The following is a 20,716-nucleotide window of genomic DNA, read 5'->3' as shown; positions in this document are numbered from 1 at the left end:
GTCTAATCTGAAAAAAAATCACAGGAATTAGGATAGAAACAAGTACCAATAGATGCTAATTAATTTCTTTATCAGCATGGCTAATTAGTGTGTATGCTACTTCAGGCACTTCTTAACAATAAACCGCATCTCTGAAGGAACTTACTAAATGATGAATACCAAAGCCCTCTTCCAACACATGCCAGAAAGTTTTGGCTAAAAATCAAGAACTGATTACATCCAAAGTCTAAGAGCACATTCCAGTTCAGACATGCACATTAAAACAGTGGCAGCCAAAGTGCTAACACTTGCAATGCTAAACATCCTCCCTAAATTCCCACCTCGGTTCAATATTTCAAGTAGGACCAGCCCCCTGAAAGCAGAACAAAAATATTCCCCAACAGAAAAAGGAAAGATCAGTCGATGGAACAGGCATGGGAACACCACTCATTTATATCTAATTAGAGCTCAGCAACCCCGTGATGACAGATCACAGGCTTCAGCAGGCCCATCAAAATGCCTCTCCCCCAGCTGGCTAGGATGCTTATATGTGACAACTCGATAACATTTGAAACAAACAGGCAAGATCTCCACAGATAAACAAACCTGGTCTGAAGCAATAAAACACATTTCTTTCCCAAAGCTCTGTGTGACTGTGATAAGCTACCTGCAAATGTTAAGAAGAAAGAGAATTTCTTCTCACTTATTTGAGAAGAAATTACGGCTGGGAACCCATACCTTAAAGGTATCTTTAACCTTATCTTCACAGTGAGTGCTACACATCATAGTAACTGGTGGTGTCAGTACCATGAGAAAGTGTGTCATTATCTAAGGGTTTATTTCCAATATTTTGTTGGGCTTTAACAAGTACTGTTAATAAAACCTTGTTCTTTGGTATAGTTTGGCTTTCAATTAATTCAAGGAACTTTTATAAACTTGTTTACATAATTCTCAGAGATGTTGATTTGTAGTTCTGTCACTGATTTTACAAGGTTAATGGCCTCTGTAATCAAACAAATGAATGAGAAACTGAACTACTTTAATTTTATGCACTTTAGTCAGCCATAAAAACAGCATATTCTGCAGAGAACTCGGGCATATGAAACACTGAGGAAAAAAAAATCAACACCTTTTTGGTGACAGCTTCAGAGGAATGTACAAAAAGAACTAATTCCTATTCATGACAAGCCATATTATGCTTAGAATCAGGAGTATTTTGAAACCTAAAATCCTAAAAAACAGAGATTATGGCAATCTCCTAGGTACATCTGAAAATACTTTTACTAAACAGGTATAATTTCAAATTAAAAAAAAAAAAAAGGTGTGTGGGGGGGAGGAATAAAAGCTCACATTGTGATACTGAAGGCTCAAAACTATAGTTTCTCTTTTTAGGAGCATATCTATTATCCAAGATGTTACTCATTTAATTAAGACCACTTTTTTTTCTTTAATTTAAACCTCAAGCTTTTAATAACTTTATTTAAAATAATAATAATAATTAGAGCTAAATGACAACGATAAAGGAAGCTCCAAATCCCTTACCCTAAATACATACATAGTCTTAATCAATCTGTCTAAAAGAAAGCCAATTAAGACTTGAAAATGTCACAAAACTTGTTAAAAGTTGCATACCACTTCGTATCGTGCCTTCATGATTTTTTTAATTCAGTTAGTTGACATCCATTAGCAAGTAAAAGGCTGGATGTCATCTTACTCCTTTTTAAGGTCAAATAATCTGAAGTTGCAATAATTATATCTCAAATTTGTTTGTGGAACTGAAAGATTGGACTTTTAAACTGCACAGAAGAACCTGACTTACCAGCAACAATATAACAGAAGTTTGTTTTGGAGAAAGGAACAGAGGGAGGAAGGAAGGTAGGGAGGGAGGGAAAAAAAGTCCCTAATAGCCAGTTTTTTTGTGGGGGTTGTTTGTTTTTTAAGGTCCATAGGTTTCCTACTACCCTCAATGAGGTTAGAAGTTGCTTCACACTCTTGAACTCTGATTGGGAGTTATTTGCATTCAAAGAAATGAATTGAATGTGACATTCTAATTTCTGTCCACAGCCATAGAAAAGGATGAAGGACATAAACGCGTGAGCTCATGGGGAGATGGGAAGGTTATTAATGCAACTCATAAACCTCTTGGACCACTGGCCAGAAATCTGACAGAAAGGCTTTAAGAAAGTTGCAAACCCATTATCCACAGGCACATACTCTTACAGGTTATTTAGTTTGACCTCCTCAATAGAAGCAGCAATTTTCAAGCTCATAAATTTTTACTGAGCATATTTTTAGAAAGACATCTATCCTCTTGCAACAAGCCAGGCATAAAAGTGCCCCATCCACGTTTGTTAGAATGGGAAGTCCATCTAATCCCACATCTAATCTAATACCTTGACCAAAGCCTGTTTAATCAGACTTTGAATAGAGAATATGCATTGCTCCAAAATCTTTTCTTTGGCATTTATACAGCTATGTGCTTATTTGTGCAAGGAAGGCTGAGAGACAGTGGCATACAGACACACATCAATACCTATCACTTGAATTTTACTTGTGAACTGCTGCTACAAGCCTTAGTTTTTCCACTGACAAGCAAAATAATTCATTTTTGATTATGCAAATAGTCCTCTGCTTTGTGAATAGGGCCTGAAGTGATTCAAATGTTAATTCTGCTAGAAGTCTTGATGCAAAGCCAGCATTTCAACCATGTCAGTTTTATAACCAAGACTTTCTGACAAACACAGAATTGCAAATTGAAAAATATCTTGTAGAATCACAAGCACAATTGAGATAAAGTAACGTGGAAAAGTGTGAAAGTTCTTAACAAGATTTTGTTAATGGGTCTACGACCTGCTGGGTTTGCATTAAGTTACATGTCCCTTCAGTAACTGACATTTTCCTAATGGCAGCAACATAGCACTGCTATGCTGTGAAAAACCAAACTGAAATAACAAAAGAGAGATTTTATCTTGTCCAGAGTTTAATGTGCTAAACGTTCAGGGTTTGTGTTTTCACGTTTTTTAATAAAACCCTCGCACAATCCAGTGCATGCTCTTATGAAAACATTCTTGTATTAAACACATTTTTAGACTTCACAGCACACAAAAGAGCAAGTGTATTGCTCCTGGATTCCAAAGACAGAGGGAAAGGAAATAAGTGTGTGAGTGTTTTACCTTGTTGTTCAAGGGTGAAACGTGTAAGAAGTACTGTAGATTATTTTGTCTCTAGGTATAAAAGTTCAGCAATATTTGGACTGTGTAAAAGGCGGTCCATTTTAACTGCATCCAACCTGTAACTTCAACATTGACCTAATGATTTTTCCTTTTACTTTGAAAGTACAATTTATACATTTTTTTCAGTCTGTTTTTATCAAAGTAACTTGGGTTACTTTGTCCTCTCAAATTTTAGAATATGAGGGAAGGGAGTATGTTTCCAGATGTAAAACAGCCATACCAGCCCTGTTATCACCCTGTCTGTACGACCAGCATGGAGGTACACCGTTCCTGCCACCCTTGTGACCTTATTGATTGCTTCTGCTCAGGGAAAAAACAAGCGATAAATGAAACTAAATAAAGCCCAAGAATATTTAATTACCTGACCTGTACAGCTAAGATGGGCTCTACAAACCTAACTCTCAGTTTAAGTTTAATAGACGGTTTAATAGATGGAAAAGGGTGTTAGGAACCTTCCCTGGGAGGTCTGGAGCAAAAAAAAAAAAAAAAAAAAAAAAAAAAGCTACATGCATAAAGTTATCTCACATTGACAGTGCAAGTTTTGAGCATCTTTTCAAAGCAAAATCCACATCAGCTCTATTCACATTAACCCCTTCCTAACATCCCAAAGTAACACGCAAAGAAAATTTGTCAGTACCACTTCTTCATCCTGCAACTCTGAACCAAGCTTCACCAAAGAAGGAAAAACAAGCTGTATCAAATCAGAACTGATACAAATCACCAAGTTTAGCTAATATATTCTCATTTACAAGGCTTCTTCCATTCATTTTGTTCTCATTTCTATTTTCACTTAGCTCCAGCTAAATCTGCTGGCAGCTGAGAAGCTGTTGAAGTTTGTGCCAAGTGGACCAGACCTTAAAAATTCACAAACTACACAGTTACAGATTCCACAGCTGTAGACTATATCCCCCACTGATAACTTCTAGACACCACTATCATGGCTTGTATTTTAATAAATGGGTCAGAGGTGGAAGGTCATGATATCCTATTACCAGTCTCTGAACCATCCAGATCCCCTTCATCTCAGCAAAAAAATGCGATAAATTATCAGCTTCTTTTTTTAATATTGCTTATTCAGGAGGAACATTCCCAAGTAAAATAATGTGGATATTCATTTTCATTGCTTTGAAGACGACAGTGAAGGTCAATTTCTAATTTTGTAATACTGCTCTCTTCATATTGATTATAAAGCCCGAAAGCAGTAACTTCAACCTTGCTGCAAGTATAGATCCTTTTATGAAGCATGTATTTCAACTCCGTACAATTCCTGAATGACAGATCTCCCACAAGAACAACAACTGGAAAATGGAACTAAGATGTTTGCAACACAGTCTTCAGCTTATAGGAAAATATGAGGGAGGAAAAAGACCAGAGCTATCTCCCTAAGGCAGGGCCTGACCCAGCCACCTGAGCTTACAGCATCTAACAACAGCATCCAGGCAGGAAAAAAAAAAAAAAAAAAAAAAAAAAAAAAAAAAAAAGAGCAGCCTTTGAAGAAACAAGGAAAACAAAAACAAGGTAGAAAAAGTTTTTTTTATCCCTTGTATAACTTCAATTTAAGAAATATTTGCTAATATTTCTTAATTGTTTTGATTATAATTGAAGTTTTTCTTCCCGTAAGAAAGGCGTTAGTGTATGCTTTTTATTGACTGTAGTGGCTGCTGTCGTACCTTGTGACAGTACAAAGATCCAGGCTACTGAAAATATTTCCAAAGTATTTCAAAGTTTATAAACAATTCATTATTATAGTCTTAAGCAAAGTATGGTGATCTAAATGGAATATTTTACCTTACTGGAATCATTTACTTCCCTGAATATATGATGTTGAAGGAAAAATTGAGTAATTATCAGAAAATAAAAGAATAAAAGGCAGCAATGCAAAAATACTGCAGTAGCTTTATCCTCTCTCTTTCAGGCTTCCTGTCTTCTCAGTTAGCAAGCTTCTTCTGAAGGCATGACCCCATCATTTAATAATAAATATCTTTCACCCTTTGATAGTGAGTGATTTATAGAGATATTAAGACAAAATAGTATCTTGCGTGTTGAAAGGGACTAATAACGGTGCTTAATTTTAGCAGCTATTTATAAAGAAGTTAGAAATTTACAATAAACTACTTAGGTTTTTCTTAAAAGAAAAAACAAATAGTTATTGTGCTATGGATAGAGAGAAAAGCATTGAAAAGAAAGGTATAACTTGATTCAGAAGTTCATGTCTTCATGTCTAAATAACCAGAACTGTTTCATAATTTCTGAATAAATTACATCAGGATAATAAGGATAATTCACTCATGAACTTTCTATGACAAAAAACACACAAAACTGTTCTGATGACTTCAGAATGAATGTTCAGAATGAAACTGTTCATGACTTCATGAATGAAGACTGTGGTCAGTAGCCACTTGTCTAAAACACAACTTTCTGATGGAAATGGACGTCTTTCATTGGAAGTATTTGTCTACATTTGGATACACATCTAACTCACCTTAAACATTCAATGCATTGATCAAAGCTAGCACACAGCTCTTCACAAAGGATTTGGTTGTTTGGTGCATGGTGTTAATCAGCTTTCTATATCAGGTCTTTAAGACATACAAGAGACACGCATGCACGTGTACGTATATGCAGCCACATTCCTATTCATACATGTAGTGATGTATTTCTCCTGGGGGAGAGGTTTAACACACCAGGAAACTACACAAGCTTCTCATATCCGTATTTTTCATTTGCCCAAACTTGAAAACACTTCTGCTGAGATACAATAGGCACTTACTAGTTTAATATTCACAAATGACTAAGGAGAAAAATAAGGCTAACTGAACTGGTTCGAATGCTGAATTGCCATCTAGCTCTGATACTTTTGAAATTCAGGACACGGCAACAGAAAAATACACACAAAACACTCAAAGATCTTAACAAAGACAAATGTCTTTGTGCAGATTTCAAGTTACTTTAATCACGAGGCTAAACAGCACTGCTGCTGTGATTATTCCTTTCATAAAAAGTCAACAAAGAAAAAACAGGCTGGAGAACTGGCTACATTTAGGAGACACTTTGCCTGAACACCAGCTGGTATCACAGTCCTATTTCACTAGGTGACCGTAGAAGGTATTGGCGCTTGGAAGGCATCTCCCTGAGGGTCTCTAACCAATTCAAGCAGAGATTCCATCACTTGCTATCATCTCCACTCATATTAACAACCAACTCGTATTTGTATCCCTTATATAAATCACTCCAAGTCACAGGGTAAAAGCCAATACTCTGAGCAGGATTAACTTGTGCTCTACATTTTATGGTGGTATCGTATGCTATGAAAAGAGGTTAAATTTGCATATAACATAAAAAGACTGACCCTCACCAACTTCCACTTAAACAAGAAAGCCATGGCTGCACAAGGGTTCTGTGTGATTTATAGTTATGTACTAGAGTTAGTTGCACATAAAGAAAGGATTGCCCCTCTCCATTGATCTGCCATATTCTATATTTGTCACCTTTTTCTACCCTTTCTGTCATATAAGAACAGAACACCGGGCAAATCTGTAAGGCAACAGTTCCAAATCATGCATAAAAGTTGGAAGAGATGAAATTGACTTTCTGTGCAGAAGAAACTTTTGCTCAAAGCAGAATGCCCCATCTGGGTCAAGGCAGAGAACCCTGAAGCTCAGGTGAAGCCAGCACTGCAGGCAGATGGCCTTCTGAGAAGGGTTAGGCAGATACTCAATGGCATCCCTGAACTAACGCATTTGTAACCTTATAGTGCTGGAATTAGCAGGAGAGCCCTTATCCAACATCTTCCATGTGAATACTGACACACAGACATCTCCTTGAATGGAAGTATGGCGGAGTACAAAAGGTCTACCATTAAACTGATAACAGGCATTAGGGATCCAAGTGGTGAAGTGATGATATCAAAAATAATAATAATTCCTTGAAGTGCTACCACGTTTTTTCTTTCTTGAACTGTGCCCAAGAAAGAAAGGCAGAATAGGGTCACAGCTCGTACTTCAAAAGTACAGAATGAAGATGCAGCTGATACAGCTGTGCTCAGCCTCAGCAGACTACAGATAAAATATGGGGAGACATATGACTACTCTGTGGTAGCTGGATAATTTGGAATTTTCATTTGTACTTTTCAGAAAAGCATGACAGCTTTCCCACATGATGGGCGTTCGTAAAGAGTTTAATATTTATATCATGATTCCCAAAAGGAAACATCATGATTTATATTGCATTTATGTAATTCCAGCTCTCCTGAAGGATTCATAACTGTGTGACACTAACATGTTACAAGGTAGAAGAAAAGGGAAAGGGAAAAAAAAAAAAAAAAAAGGAAAAAGGAAAAGGTTATGTTCAGCCAATGAATAGCAAGGAACAAAGAGAGAAGTAGGACAGACTTATTCAATCTCTACCACTTCTGAGCACCCTACAGACAGTAGCTTTCATTCAGTACACCAGAAAGGAGTAAGGAACACAGTACAATTTGGACACGCTGAAATGCCAACATCACCGTAACCACTTGCACTATATCTGAATGGGACTGGCAAACTAACAGCTCTCCCACATTCGTCTGAGATGAGCAGAAGCTCACTTTACCTGTTTAAGCCAGTCAGTCCAACTGCTTTTTAAGAAAACAAAATGAATATTTTTAGAAAAAAAAAAAATTATATATATATATATATATATAGCAGCAAGTCAGGGCTAGGGAAAACAGCAGAGGGGAAGGTGGAATCAAGATGAATGCTCTCGCTGCCTTGCAGCCCCACATAGCAGAGGATCCAACATGTTTCTCTCACACCTAAGCAAATGCACACAAACTCACATGCAGAAAAAAGCACAAATGAAGCATGGTCAAAAAACTGAGCTACTAAAAACTGTCCAGTCATAAAAGCACAAAAAATTAAGGGTCACTTTTCTTTTATCAAGGTTCAGTAAGAAAGAGCATACACTTCCCTACAGCACTGAAAGAGTATTTATTAATAAGTACTATCCAAAAGTCTTGGGAATTTTAAAATCTGACTCCATTCCATGAGAAGGAACCCAGGAACATCCTTTTCCAAATGGACCATCATTTTTAAAGCCCTGATCATCTTTATTTGGAAATCTTGTATTCCTCTTTGAGGCAGTACACACTGTGGTTAAGGCTGCAGGATGTCCATAATATTCAGAGACCAGATGGAAAAAATATAATTTCTGTAGTTTCTTTCCCTCTGAATACTTCTTGACCTTAAATATCCAGTGTCCCAGAGGTTTTTGGTTTGTGTATTTTATTTTTAACAACAAAGAAAAACAAAGCTGTTATGACAACAAGCTGCAATGGCTTTGCGGGGACTTTACAGCTAATTGAGCTCTAGATATTTAGCCTGCAGTAGACACCAGCTTTGCCAGCTCTGTAGGCACTGAAAAAGTTTCCTGAGCTACAGCCAAGCTACTGTCCTTTTTTTTTACTTCAGAACTCCAAATCAATACAGCTTCTAGGGAGACCAAACGTAGACTCTAAAAACAAAGATGCAAAAATGCCATCATAACTCACATGACGTGAATGCTTAGAATAGTTACAACTCCATAATCTTGAACATAATTTCATCAAGTTCCCCAAGGCTTGCTGAGCCAGACATAGATGAAGCTTTAAGGCATTTCAGTTACAGAAATTGAAATTTCTTGACTGGACTTCATGAAGGAAATCTGAAAGTCCTTAAAACTCGTATCACTCAAAAGAAATCAGCTGTCAAGTTTCCTTAATAAAAATAAATTAAAAGCAAAGAATTACTACATAAAAGAAAGAATAGTTCAGTGTTTTTTTTTGTTTTTTGTTTGTTTGTTTAAAGGATGATCTAACTTTAAAAAAAAAAAAGAAGAAAAAGAAGAATTTACTGGCAGAAAAAAACTGGATTCCAATTCTAATATTCATGTCTACCTCCTAGCAGTAGCTTGACCCCTAAAAATACAGATACTGTTTCACTGTGCCCTTGTCCTACAGCATACAACCTTCCAGACATACTCTCGTACAATGAATGGCTTACCACCATCAGTCATCTAACTAGTGTCATGAGGTCACTCGTTGACTTGAATTTGTAAAGATTATTATGCTACACATCAGTCCAAAATCACTGAACTGGGATGTGTGCAATAACTCACTTACTGTTTTCAGGTAATATTTCAATATGAGGTCACAAGTATAAATATCTACTGAGGAGAAATATAATTTTCTGCAGCACTTTCTTAGATGGTATGGGTACAGACAGTGCTATTTCTCTTGGATAATCTGAAAACTTGGATGCTTACATCACTTGCAGCATTGTTGCTATGAAGCGGTATTTACCATTGTGCACCTATGAGGAATGCTGTGTAATAAATCTCACAGTCACTTACGTTAAGAAGTCTCTCTTGGCAAATTGCAGATCTTCCCTGTAATTTTCTCTTAGCAGTTACTCTGCAACAATTTTCCGCAGATAAAAGTTTTGTGAAGATTTATACCCTCCAGCCAGCCAACTTCAGACTGAGAGGCCTCAGAAAAGCTCCCAAATTCAGCAAGTCAACAGACTTCCTGAATCTGGGAGGACTTGGACTTTCCTGAAGACCCTTTAGGTTTTCATTTTTTGTTCACGAGAGGGCTGTTTGGGGGGGCCCTTATAAGGAATAAGTGTCTTTTAGATCTTCTACTAAGAATGATAATTGTGTGCCTTTATTCTCGTCTGAGGATGAAGTGAGATTTCACATAAAGCATACAAAAATGTAGATTTGTATTCTTCCCAAAGAAAAACTTCATACTGTATACTTTCCAATTTAAAATTGTAACATGGCCACTGTTGAAACATTTGATGTATGTCAACAATTCCCAAACAGGTTTACTGTGAAGAGGACAGGTAAAAAGCTGTAGAGCACAGAAGGAAGACAGCAAAAAGATCTTCAGAGGGTTAGAGACTTAACTCACATTTTGCTCTTGTATAAGAACTGCCCTCCACAGCAGTGTTTCATTACCAGCAATGCATCCGACTCCTGTCTTCTTCCCTCGTACAACACAGAGGTAAGGGTGGAAGAGGCCTGAAACTCTGAAGATGTTTTGTGGCCAAGAATGAAGCATCTCTCCACACCTGCTCTATGCCAGCAATCAAATTTCTTTAAGTTTTCTCCCACACATCACAAATTTATTCAGTACACACACTGACCTTCTCTTCAAAAATTTAAGTTAAAGTTTTTAAAGTAAATCCTGTGTTCTTTTTAATTGCATAATGCAAGATAGGTGGCTGCTCCCAAAGCACTTATGTGCTAATTTTCACACTGCTATCCACATGCGGCATTAAGGTAATAGCCTTTGATACTGGATTACATGGAAAATTATTATGTGGACAGCTGTCAAACCGAAGACATAGAGACAGTCTCTGACCTGAACACTTTTAAATGTAAAATACAAATAAATATTAATTAAAATATGTAAACAATAATAATAATAAAACGAGAAAAACAGACTAAAAGTTGCCTAATCATGACAATTAAATGGCAAAGCACAATAATATCTTCAAAAGATACCTGTTTTACATGATGCTTCAAAACTTCATCCAGGCTTATCAGAAATAAAACATAACTATATGTTGCACCACTAGAACAGAGTTTTATTAATAACAGTAAAACAAATTAAGCAGAGCAAAGGAGCAGCAATATTTACAGGGGGGAAGGAGGGAGGGAACAAAAACTAATTAAAAAACAGCTTTCATGATTAGAATGAGGAACAAATAATTTTACTGCCCAAGTAACCTTACAAGCAATGTAACAATAAAACCAAGGCATGCTTGTCTAAATACCTAAAAAGTCGACTCTTTGTCATACTGGCTAAAGAGAATATTATTATTCAGAATCCAAAGATGATAACTATGGAATAGCAATTCAAGCTGCGTCCAGATTTATAACCTACCACACAGTTCAGTATTTACCCTAGATGAAAGTATGACATTACAGGAAATTAAGGGAATGAAATAGCTGAGATAAAGTTTAGGTCAGTGAACTTTTCTGCTGGCTGCAGTGGATTTAATCACATTTTAACTCTGCTACTGAGACATCTCTGAACAGCTGATAATGATAGCTACAGTAAAAGGATAAACTAGTAATACGGTAAAAGAATACACTTAACACAGAAAACCAATCATATGCTAATCTGTATTCAGTAGCATGAGAAAATAGTGTATAAATGATTTCCAGACTCCATACTGTCTCAAATATCACAGTTGCAAGACATTTAGTATCCTTACGGTAATATACTGGTGTACAAACAGGAACTAAGCCTGCACCACATCCAGAAAATAACATAGGTTATCTCAGTCATATACATACATTCAATCAGATGCTTTTTTTTTTCTCTTTTTAGTTTCATGCTCTTCAAAAGTAAATTAGATTTTCCCAGACTGAGTTAAATTCAAAGTGAAACATTCTGTAAACTGCATGTCACTAAATGAAAGCCTATGTTGGTGCAACTGACTTAGACCAGGCTGAAGGAATATTTAGCAAAGGCTGCCTCTGAATTTCATCCTACATATTCAACAGAGCTTAGCGGCACTCACAGATAAGCCACATTTACCTCCTTTCATTCAAACTTTGATAAATGGTGGAAGACACAAAACCACATCTTCTGAAAAAGCAGAATTACTTTATAAGCAGAAGCTTTCACTGAAGTTTCAGCTAAACCTCATCCAACCATCAAGGTTAATTATGATTTTTCTTATGCTACTTTACTGTTGGTGGGTTGAGGTTTTTTGTTTGTTTGTATGTTTTGGCTTTTCTTTTGTTCATTCTACTTTTTATTGTATTTTTGTTGCTGTTTCAGCCAAGTTAGTGCCTTTTTTCACAGCCACATAATCCATATTTAAATTCTGCATCTTCCTGTTTCTCTTAAATTGATCTTTTTTCTATGTAGCTTTGGTTTTCTTTTGAGCCTCATTCTGTTGCTGTCAGAAGAGTAACAATACCCTTCCCTCTGCACAGACAGCTACAAAATTCCCTCAGCATGACCACTGCTTAAGATTTCAGCCTGTAACTTCCCACTAATTAACATAACAGAACACCCCCAATAGGAACACAGTGCAGGAATGCTATTTTCTCTCACTTCTTTACACAAGGAGCCATGAGAAATGTTAAACAGTTAATTTACAGTAGTTTCAATTTACAAACAACCAGACTTCTGTCTGAATTTGCCTTGCACTAATGGAAAATTAGAAAATAAGGAATAAGTCGAAGTCAAAACCTGTCTGGCTACTCCACTATGAAAGACTTTGGAAAGAAACGCCCTCCTACAGACCTCTGGCTCATGATACCCTCCATACATGCATTTTTTTGATTAGGACAACACTACTGCTCAGATAACCAAAATTAGAAGTTGATCTCATCTTTAGTGCTATTTACCCTTGTTCTAATTGTCCCAGTCTAAATTATAAGGCAGGAGGCCTCAGTCAGCCAACAGAGATCTGCTTAATACAGTATCTCATTCTTACTGCTTTTCAGACTCAAGCTTGTCAAATAACTTTGAGAGCTTATAGAAGCATTTCCTTTTCATTTCCCACCTATGCTGCTGAGATCTACTGCTGTGCTATAGAAAACCACATGTTTGAGATGGATTGGATGCTGCAGAGGGGAAAGCAACAGCTTCCTCAGGTCCTACTAGCTAAGCCCACAGCTGCAGCATTACTGTCAAATAATACAGGTCTGGCATCACCCCATGAAAATTACCTTCTAAAAGTTACATTTGCAATTTACCATCAGTCTTCCTTACTTTTCAGGCCCTAACATTTTCTTTGGACAAAATCAAAGTAAAGAAAAGCAAGAACCAAAATAATCTAAATATAGATTTTTCCCCTTCTCACTTACATGTCAGGTATGTCTGACTTCTAAATGATATCTATACAACAGCTAGGACTGTATCTCTTCTAACAGCTCTCACAGATCCAAATCAAGTTCTACTACCCAGAAGACAGGAGTACTTTTACACACAAATAAACAACAAAGAATCCACCTGTAACCTGAATTTGACTCCTCCTAACCAAGTCTTCAAAAGTCCAGAAAAAACGCACATTAGCGTAATAGTCTTTGTATCTAGTCCCACTGTAGATGAATACTTAGAAATACAACACATGCATATAGTGCTATCAAAATCATTCAGATATTGCATACTTAAGAAAATATATATGAATTAATAACCTTATGAGCTTTGCTAGGCAAGATCTTTGTTTTATTAATACCAAGTAAAAGAGTTTTAACCATCAATAACCATGGTGCTGAACTCACAGCTAAAGGGAAAATGACAGTGAGAAAAATATTTTCATGCAAGTGGGCTTCTATAATTAAAAAAATCAAGCAGAAGATTTCTATTCTTGCTCCTAAAGAATACTTACACAGAGCTGATACAACAAAGTGTAAAGGAAAAAGCATTATTCTGTATTTGAAAATTATGTCACTATAATCTTTCATCTAGACCAAGCTTACATTAAAAAACCTTTTAAATGTCACTAAACAGGCACAAGAAAATAAGAAAATAGTATATACAGTTAAGTCAGTTCCCTATACACTAAAAGACTGGAGAATAATAAACATATTTGAAACACAGGCTGGTATGCCTTGAACTCAGCATTGCAAATATTGAAAGCTGTGCTCATAACCCTTTACACACCTCGTTATCATGGCACAGCTGCAGAAACAGGCAACTCAGATAAGATGTATACCATCATGAATAAATGTGTCAGATCATTCAATAATTATGATTCAAACAAAGCAGCACACAAAAACTGATGAAATTCCTTTATATATTGGCCACCCACAGTTTTTCTTCCATTGTGAAGAAACTGCCTTTAAAATGTAAAATGTAGCTAAATCTCAAGAAGGTAATCCACAGTATTTTACAAGTTTCTAACTTCAGGATGTCAGTCCCACTAAACCAAGATGTTTTCCCAATCCAGTGCCAGGCTGGCTCACTGCACAAGCAGATGGGGAACACTGCTGCTGGCATGCAGATGGTACCAAATGTGCCTGAGGGCAGAAGCAAGGGATAACAGAGCTGCAGCTGCTGGGACTTTGGCTGACATGTCCATGAAACCACACCCTTCGCATGCAGGATCTGCTCTTTGGACCCTATGAAGGCTGAATGAGGTTCTGGGATGTCACTGGGTCTTCCTGCTTCAGGAATGACACTGAGATAGTCAACACAATTTTAAATGACATCTCAAAAGCCACAACAGTCTCAGCACTTCAGTTCGCTATCAATTTTAGCTGAGTTTGAGTCAGCTCTGTGATGGCAATTTATTTACTCTTTCTCTACCAAAGCTCATTTTTCGTGCCATCCTACAGAGGATGCTCACAGAGAGAAGGCACACAGAACAATTTCTGCAAAGGAGGTTGAGACCGCCCGGCTCAGATAAAGCAGCTGTCACCAGGGAGCATGAAAGAGGCTGACGAGGAAGGATAAAGGGAGCAGAGCAGAAAGCATGACAGACATCTCAGAGTGAGCTAGAGAAGAGTTATTCCCAAGCCCATGGGGAAGGGAAAACAAACTAAAGCTAGTCCAAACCATACACAGCTTTTATGATGCTTTTATTTTGTGTGTCCTGATCTGATCGCATTCATCAAGAAAAGCTTTTCTTCTCTTCATGCCGCAGGTATATGACAAATTACATCTACCTTCATTTTAAGGTGCTGCCTCCAGGCAAGAAGCACTACTTACATAGTTCCTTCATCTTCCAGAGGGACTTTTCACACCCACCTTAAACATGAGTGAGCTCTTAAGTACTCACATAGTAAATCTAACGCAAGCCAAAGCAGAGGCAGAGCTGCATTATTTAACTACTCCTACACTAGAGTCTTTGTTTTTGAAGAACCAGTTTCTTCCTACAGAGAACACAATCATATCATTTGAATTCTCAAGCTATTCACTACATCATTGCACTGAAATAAGAAGTGCAACATAATTACAAAAAAATAATAATAACAACTTGTATACTCATTAAATGTCTGTGCATACCTTCCCTGATAGCTGTAAATGGGGTTCCTTCCTCTTCTTGTAACCTAATCACCTTCAGTGCCACCAGCTTTCCATTTACCCTGCAAGGGAAAAGGGGAAGGGAAGGAAAAGTAAAAAGAAAATTAAAGCAGGAACAGTATTTCTCCTAATAAAACTTGTCTCCCATCATGTACTTATTCAATTTCTTCCTGTCAATACCAATGATTCACTTATAGCACTGTAAGAAACACTTCATAGCTTCCATAATGTCAACTTTATATATTCACACCCATATGTAATTCAAGAAATGATCTCAGTTTTCTGTGAGTCAGTTTCCTTTCTATCACAGCACTAAACTGAAGCTTTGTTAAGAAGTATCACATTGCAGAATCTGGTTTTAATGCATCTGCCCTGTATTTGATCAAATCCCTCAAATAAAAAGGCATATGATTTTAATCAATCATTCAACTTGCAGGAAATCCATATTTATATTGATTGCCTTCTTCCCACTGCATCACACCCATAATTACTACCCTCCAAAAGCTATGGAAGTTTGAGATGGGAAATATTCTTTAGGTCATTCTAGGTCATTTCCCTGCAGGGCACAATTGTTCCTGAGGTACATTCTTGACTATATGACCCAGACTAATTTTAGATTATAAAGAATCTCTTTTATACCCTTAAAAATATTTGGCACTCCAAGGGACAAAACTTCACAACAGAAGTTACTTTATTCTCAAACCTCTTTGGCTGATTTCACTTCTAGAATTCAAAATTTCACTACACGTTAATCCCATTGAAGGCTTTAAAAATCCAGTTGGTCCACTTTAGCCAAATTAAATCTAACAAAAACTGAATCAGATTTAAAAATCCTCAAGAAGGAACTCGTACCTCTGAAGCTTTAACAGACTCCCAAGGTATGACAAGCAATTGTGAGGGTAAGTTACCAAAAAGTTACAAAATAAACACTATTAATATTTCAATTTCATTCTCTAAAAGCAAAACTGGCTTTTACAGGCACAAGTCCCAAGGAAGCAATGGAGCTTTCACACTCCTGCAGTCATGGAAGCAATTGCCTATTGCACTGGACCCTAGAAGATGTATTCATTTCTCTAAGCAAGACAACATGGACACCCACCGACTCTGAATTCATCTCCTCCCTCTAGCTTTGAATTTTTACAGTTATATGACTTCAGTGACATGACGGCTACTGTATTATTTCTTCTGATTAACTTTTACTATTGCCATATTCTCATGAGACCTACACCGTGCATTGCACAATGTTTCTGAACAACTTCAGAAGCCCTGATTATCAAAAGAGACTTTACTTGTCACCTTCCAACTATTCAAAGTACTGGCATCAGCTCAAGTCTCAAGCCACTAGTCATTGTTGAAAGAATTATCAGCTTAGCCCTACCACATTATCTGGATTTCTCCTTCTGATTATCAGAAAAAGATACCTCTTGCCTCATGTACCTTCGTATGTCATACACAGACAGACGAGTAAACCATAATAAAGGCAGAAGTAGTAAGACTGATGACAGACATGGTTCATATACATGTGTAGTTTTCAATTCCTCCGTCAATACACCTCCCCACCCATCACATGCATATAAATAAGTTAGACACCTGGATAATTTGATTATTTTACAATAGATGAAATAACTGTTCAGGAGGAATTTAAATAAGAAAAGCAAGCTCATTCTGCGGATCAGGAACAGGATGGATGTTCTATTCAGCAAAGGCAATGCTGAAGAAAATGGAAAAAGCAGATCACTGAGGTATTAAGGAACATGGTTGTATACTCTTGCCAGAGAGACTAAAAAGTAGCACCTGTTTTTGTGCAGATTATGTTCTTTTTAATCCAAACTTCTGCATTTCATTGATTCATTAATAGTAATAAATAACACAAACAGCAATAGTATGGAACTCGCTTTGATGGATTCACAATTACACAGTGTTCTTAAACATGGTAGGTGGGCTGTGCTATTCAGTTATCGCTGCCACTTTGTCATTGTTACCTATCATCATCTTGACAGATATTATGGCAACTTTTAACACTATTAAAATGACTGAACTAATCTTAAGCAGTGTTCTTCTGGGATTGCTTTCTCCCTTTTAGGATTGTTTATATCCAAAATACCAATCTACAACTTCCGGGAAAAAAACAGCATCCCTTATTATCATTTACTATTCAGTCATTAAAATCTTCTATAAACAGTACAATTTTTAAGAGTACATCTGGAGATATGAGAATTGACAAAGTATTATCAATTAAAAGAGATAGGTGTGTATATTCACATCCTTTAGCTATTCTCTCACTGATGCACTCTCAAGATGCGGTTAGATGATACTGCAGAGAAGAGCTAATGGCATGGCTACCTCTGGGTACAGCTTTGCTCTTACTAAATCTCTGCCACACACTCCTGTTGCTGTCTTGTATCAGCTCTCATTCTTGCCAGACCCCATAGCACGACACCTGGGGAGCTTAAAAAGGAGAAGACTGACCCTTCAAAAAATAAAATCATATTTTTTAAAAAATGAAAAATGCATTTTTTGTATTTTAAAAGAGAAAAACACTAGAAAATATACAAGAAGAATCAGGACTGACTCTTTTAGGAGCAGCTCACTATGGGATCAAGTCAGCTATGTAATGAAATTATGCTCTGAATGTTGTAATGACTTTCCAAAATAATGTGGCAATTTCCTCAGAAACAACACAGAAAAAAAGAGACATGGAGGAAACTACTTCTGCAACCCATCGGAATTTGACTTCAGTAGTGATTAGGGTAGCAGAACTCCCCCCAGATATTACTTCACATGTGTCTTCCACAACTTTCAAAGAATGCTCAGTATTTTTATTATTTTCAAATATGAGTAAGGAAAACTGATAGGCAGAGAGCACTTAGTCAGGGAAAGTCAATGCTGCTGCACTTTTCAACACGGAGGATCCGTTAAACCACCTCTCTTGCTCACTGCCCAAAGTAAACAACTCCACAGCATCTCATAACAAGACACTTAACATGGCCAAGGATTTCACTTATCTTCTGTCCGTCCTCTTAGCTGTCCCATTAATTTCTATTAAGGATGATATTGATTATAGACTTCCTATTTTCTAACTTACAAGCCTTCCTCCTTCTGAAACTAGCACTTCTCTTTCTTGCTTATCCAAAAATCTCCAGGAGAAGGACAGAAGTCCTGAAGCCCCTCTCTAACAATCACACAAAGCAACATTACTCTAAATCACCAGCAGCTGGTAGGTAGTTTTCAAATTTATGGAAATTTGGCATTTTAATATTATATAATCTCTTCTAATACATTTCAGATTTTAAATGCAATGTAGGCAAAACAAAAAAGAGTCCAAATACTTTTATGTGGCATATGGTAAAAGTCTGTATATTATAAAAAATACAAATGAGCCAGATGTTACAAAAAATTCTAATATAATGTGTCATTCAGCCTTTTCTAAAACAGCTCATATCAGTATTACCAAAACAAATACATTGATAAAAATGACCATTTATGAGAAAGCATAGAAGATTAGAAATGATTTAGTGTTTTAATGCATCGTTAAGAACAAATAATAATGATGAAAATAAAGTAACTGATGACTTAATGGGCTTTACTGGGGATAATGCTGATGATGCCACACAGAAAACAAAAGAGTACAATAACACTATTTTCACAAGTTCTTCAGTTATATTTAGATGCAATAAATGTTCTAAATATAACACATTTAAAAGATTCAATTAACATAAAATCTGCCACTCTGATTTCAATCTGTTTATTTAACACAGAGTTTTACCACTGGCTGGATTTGAGGCTTGGTTCATTACTCTGGCAAGTGCTAAGCTTGGGAACACTTAGGCAAAGAAAAATCAGTAGACAGTACTGGTATGATGCTTGTGTTTTTGATGCTTATTTCAAGGAATTAATTTTTATGAAGGAAAGCAACTCTCAATTGCTAAATATTTATTTACATGAAAGGCTCAGTGTGATGATCAAATTCAGAAAATATCTAATTAGACATGCTCTGTAGTGATATTAAGGTCAGAAATGCATGTCTGAAACCCACATCAGACCATGATCACCTAATGAAACCAAGCTCTGCCAGAATTTTCCTTTGAAAAAAACCTGACAGAAGCAAAGTCACTGTAGGTTTAGTCGCCTCAGATTACTCCATCAAAGAATTACAGCTTCCACTTATTTTAATCATTAACACAGAAGACTGTTCCATGTAAACATGGATTATATTTCTATTACTGAAAATCATTACAGCTGGAATTTACAAAAACATTTACAGCCCTTCCAGAGTTCTAGTGTGCAATACTCAAGGGAATAACCTGGTCATTGATTTATCTTTCTGACTTCTATCATCTTTTAAGCTCCATCTTAAACAAATTTTACCTTGCTTTAAAAGAGACCAGTGGATTAAAGATATTTCACGTTGTTGACATTTATTAGGGTTGGGGAAAAAAAAAAAAAAAAGATAAAAAGATCAAAGATTTCCAAGAGACGTGAAGGATTTGAACTATTAATGAGCATTGCCACTGGAACCTAGGGATCTAGTTTTTCACAGGACTCAAATTAACCTCACACAAACAATACCACAGCCTTCATTTGGAAAGGAGCTTGTGAGCAGCATCAGAGAATTTACACCAGGTCCCTCTCTCTACCTCTCAGCCTACACCACTCAGTTAGCACTAATATCAGCTGCTTGCCTCAGCATGGGGGCTGCACTTTTCTGTCCTTGTTGGAAGAAAACGACACAAGACAGGCAGCAGGGAGAGACAGGTACAGCCCTGGTTCTCCTCAATGCATCTCACATCCCTTCGGGCTCCACAAAACCTGATTTTCTTATAAAGACGGTTCAAAGACAAGTGTAGTGGTATTACTGTAAGTAGAGCAGCCTCTCTCATAATTCTGCATACTTACTGTCAGAGATCTTTCCAGAGCGTCTCATGGCTAACTAGGAAGTATATTGGTGCATAACGGCACTTGCAAATATTTCAGTGTTTTGTCTGTCATTCCTTTACTACAAGGGTGGTGAGGCACTGGCACAGGCTGCCCAGAGAAGCTGTGGATGCCCCATCTCTGGCGGAGTTCAAGGCCAGGCTGGATGGGGCTTTGAGCAACCTGGTCTGGTGGGAGGTGTCCCTGCCCATGGCAGGGGTTTGGAAACAGGTGATCTTTAAGGTCTCTTCCAACCCAAACCATTCCATGAATCTATGATTCCAATCATGAATATACATGATAGTGTCATTAAATTACTATCCAACAACGTTTAGCTTGTATTCAATATAACTATATTCTATCCTAGTTTTTGTAGCACATTTTTCTGTGCTGTCAATGAGTAATACAATGAATTTTCATTCCTTGGTTTCCACACAAGAGATGACAATGCTTTGTTACCTTTGTAAACTACTTTGCAGGTTGAACCACAGCATATATAGAAAAACCTCCCAATGTTTATTTTAAATGTGGAAAAATTCACTCAGTAAGTGATTGACATAGTTAATGATTCATCTTCTAG

At 36.8% G+C, this 20,716-nt stretch overlaps 1 protein-coding gene across 4 annotated transcripts in view; it reads right to left on the bottom strand.

The window, feature by feature from the left end:
• The window catches only part of CDK14 (cyclin dependent kinase 14), a 329,549-nt gene that overhangs the window by 205,869 nt on the left and 102,964 nt on the right, over positions 1 to 20,716 (bottom strand). For all 4 annotated transcript variants that reach the window (XM_035319413.1, XM_035319415.1, XM_035319414.1 and 1 more), the window contains one exon: positions 15,205 to 15,284. In XM_035319413.1, coding sequence (XP_035175304.1) covers positions 15,205 to 15,284 — 80 coding nt within the window. The remainder of the gene's footprint in view (positions 1 to 15,204; positions 15,285 to 20,716) is intronic.

Source organism: Oxyura jamaicensis, chromosome 2 (genome assembly GCF_011077185.1).
Source record: "Oxyura jamaicensis isolate SHBP4307 breed ruddy duck chromosome 2, BPBGC_Ojam_1.0, whole genome shotgun sequence".
NCBI classification, from domain to species: domain Eukaryota; kingdom Metazoa; phylum Chordata; class Aves; order Anseriformes; family Anatidae; genus Oxyura; species Oxyura jamaicensis.
The sequence above is the reverse complement of the archived record's forward strand: the minus strand, read 5'-3'. Positions and strand labels throughout refer to the sequence as shown.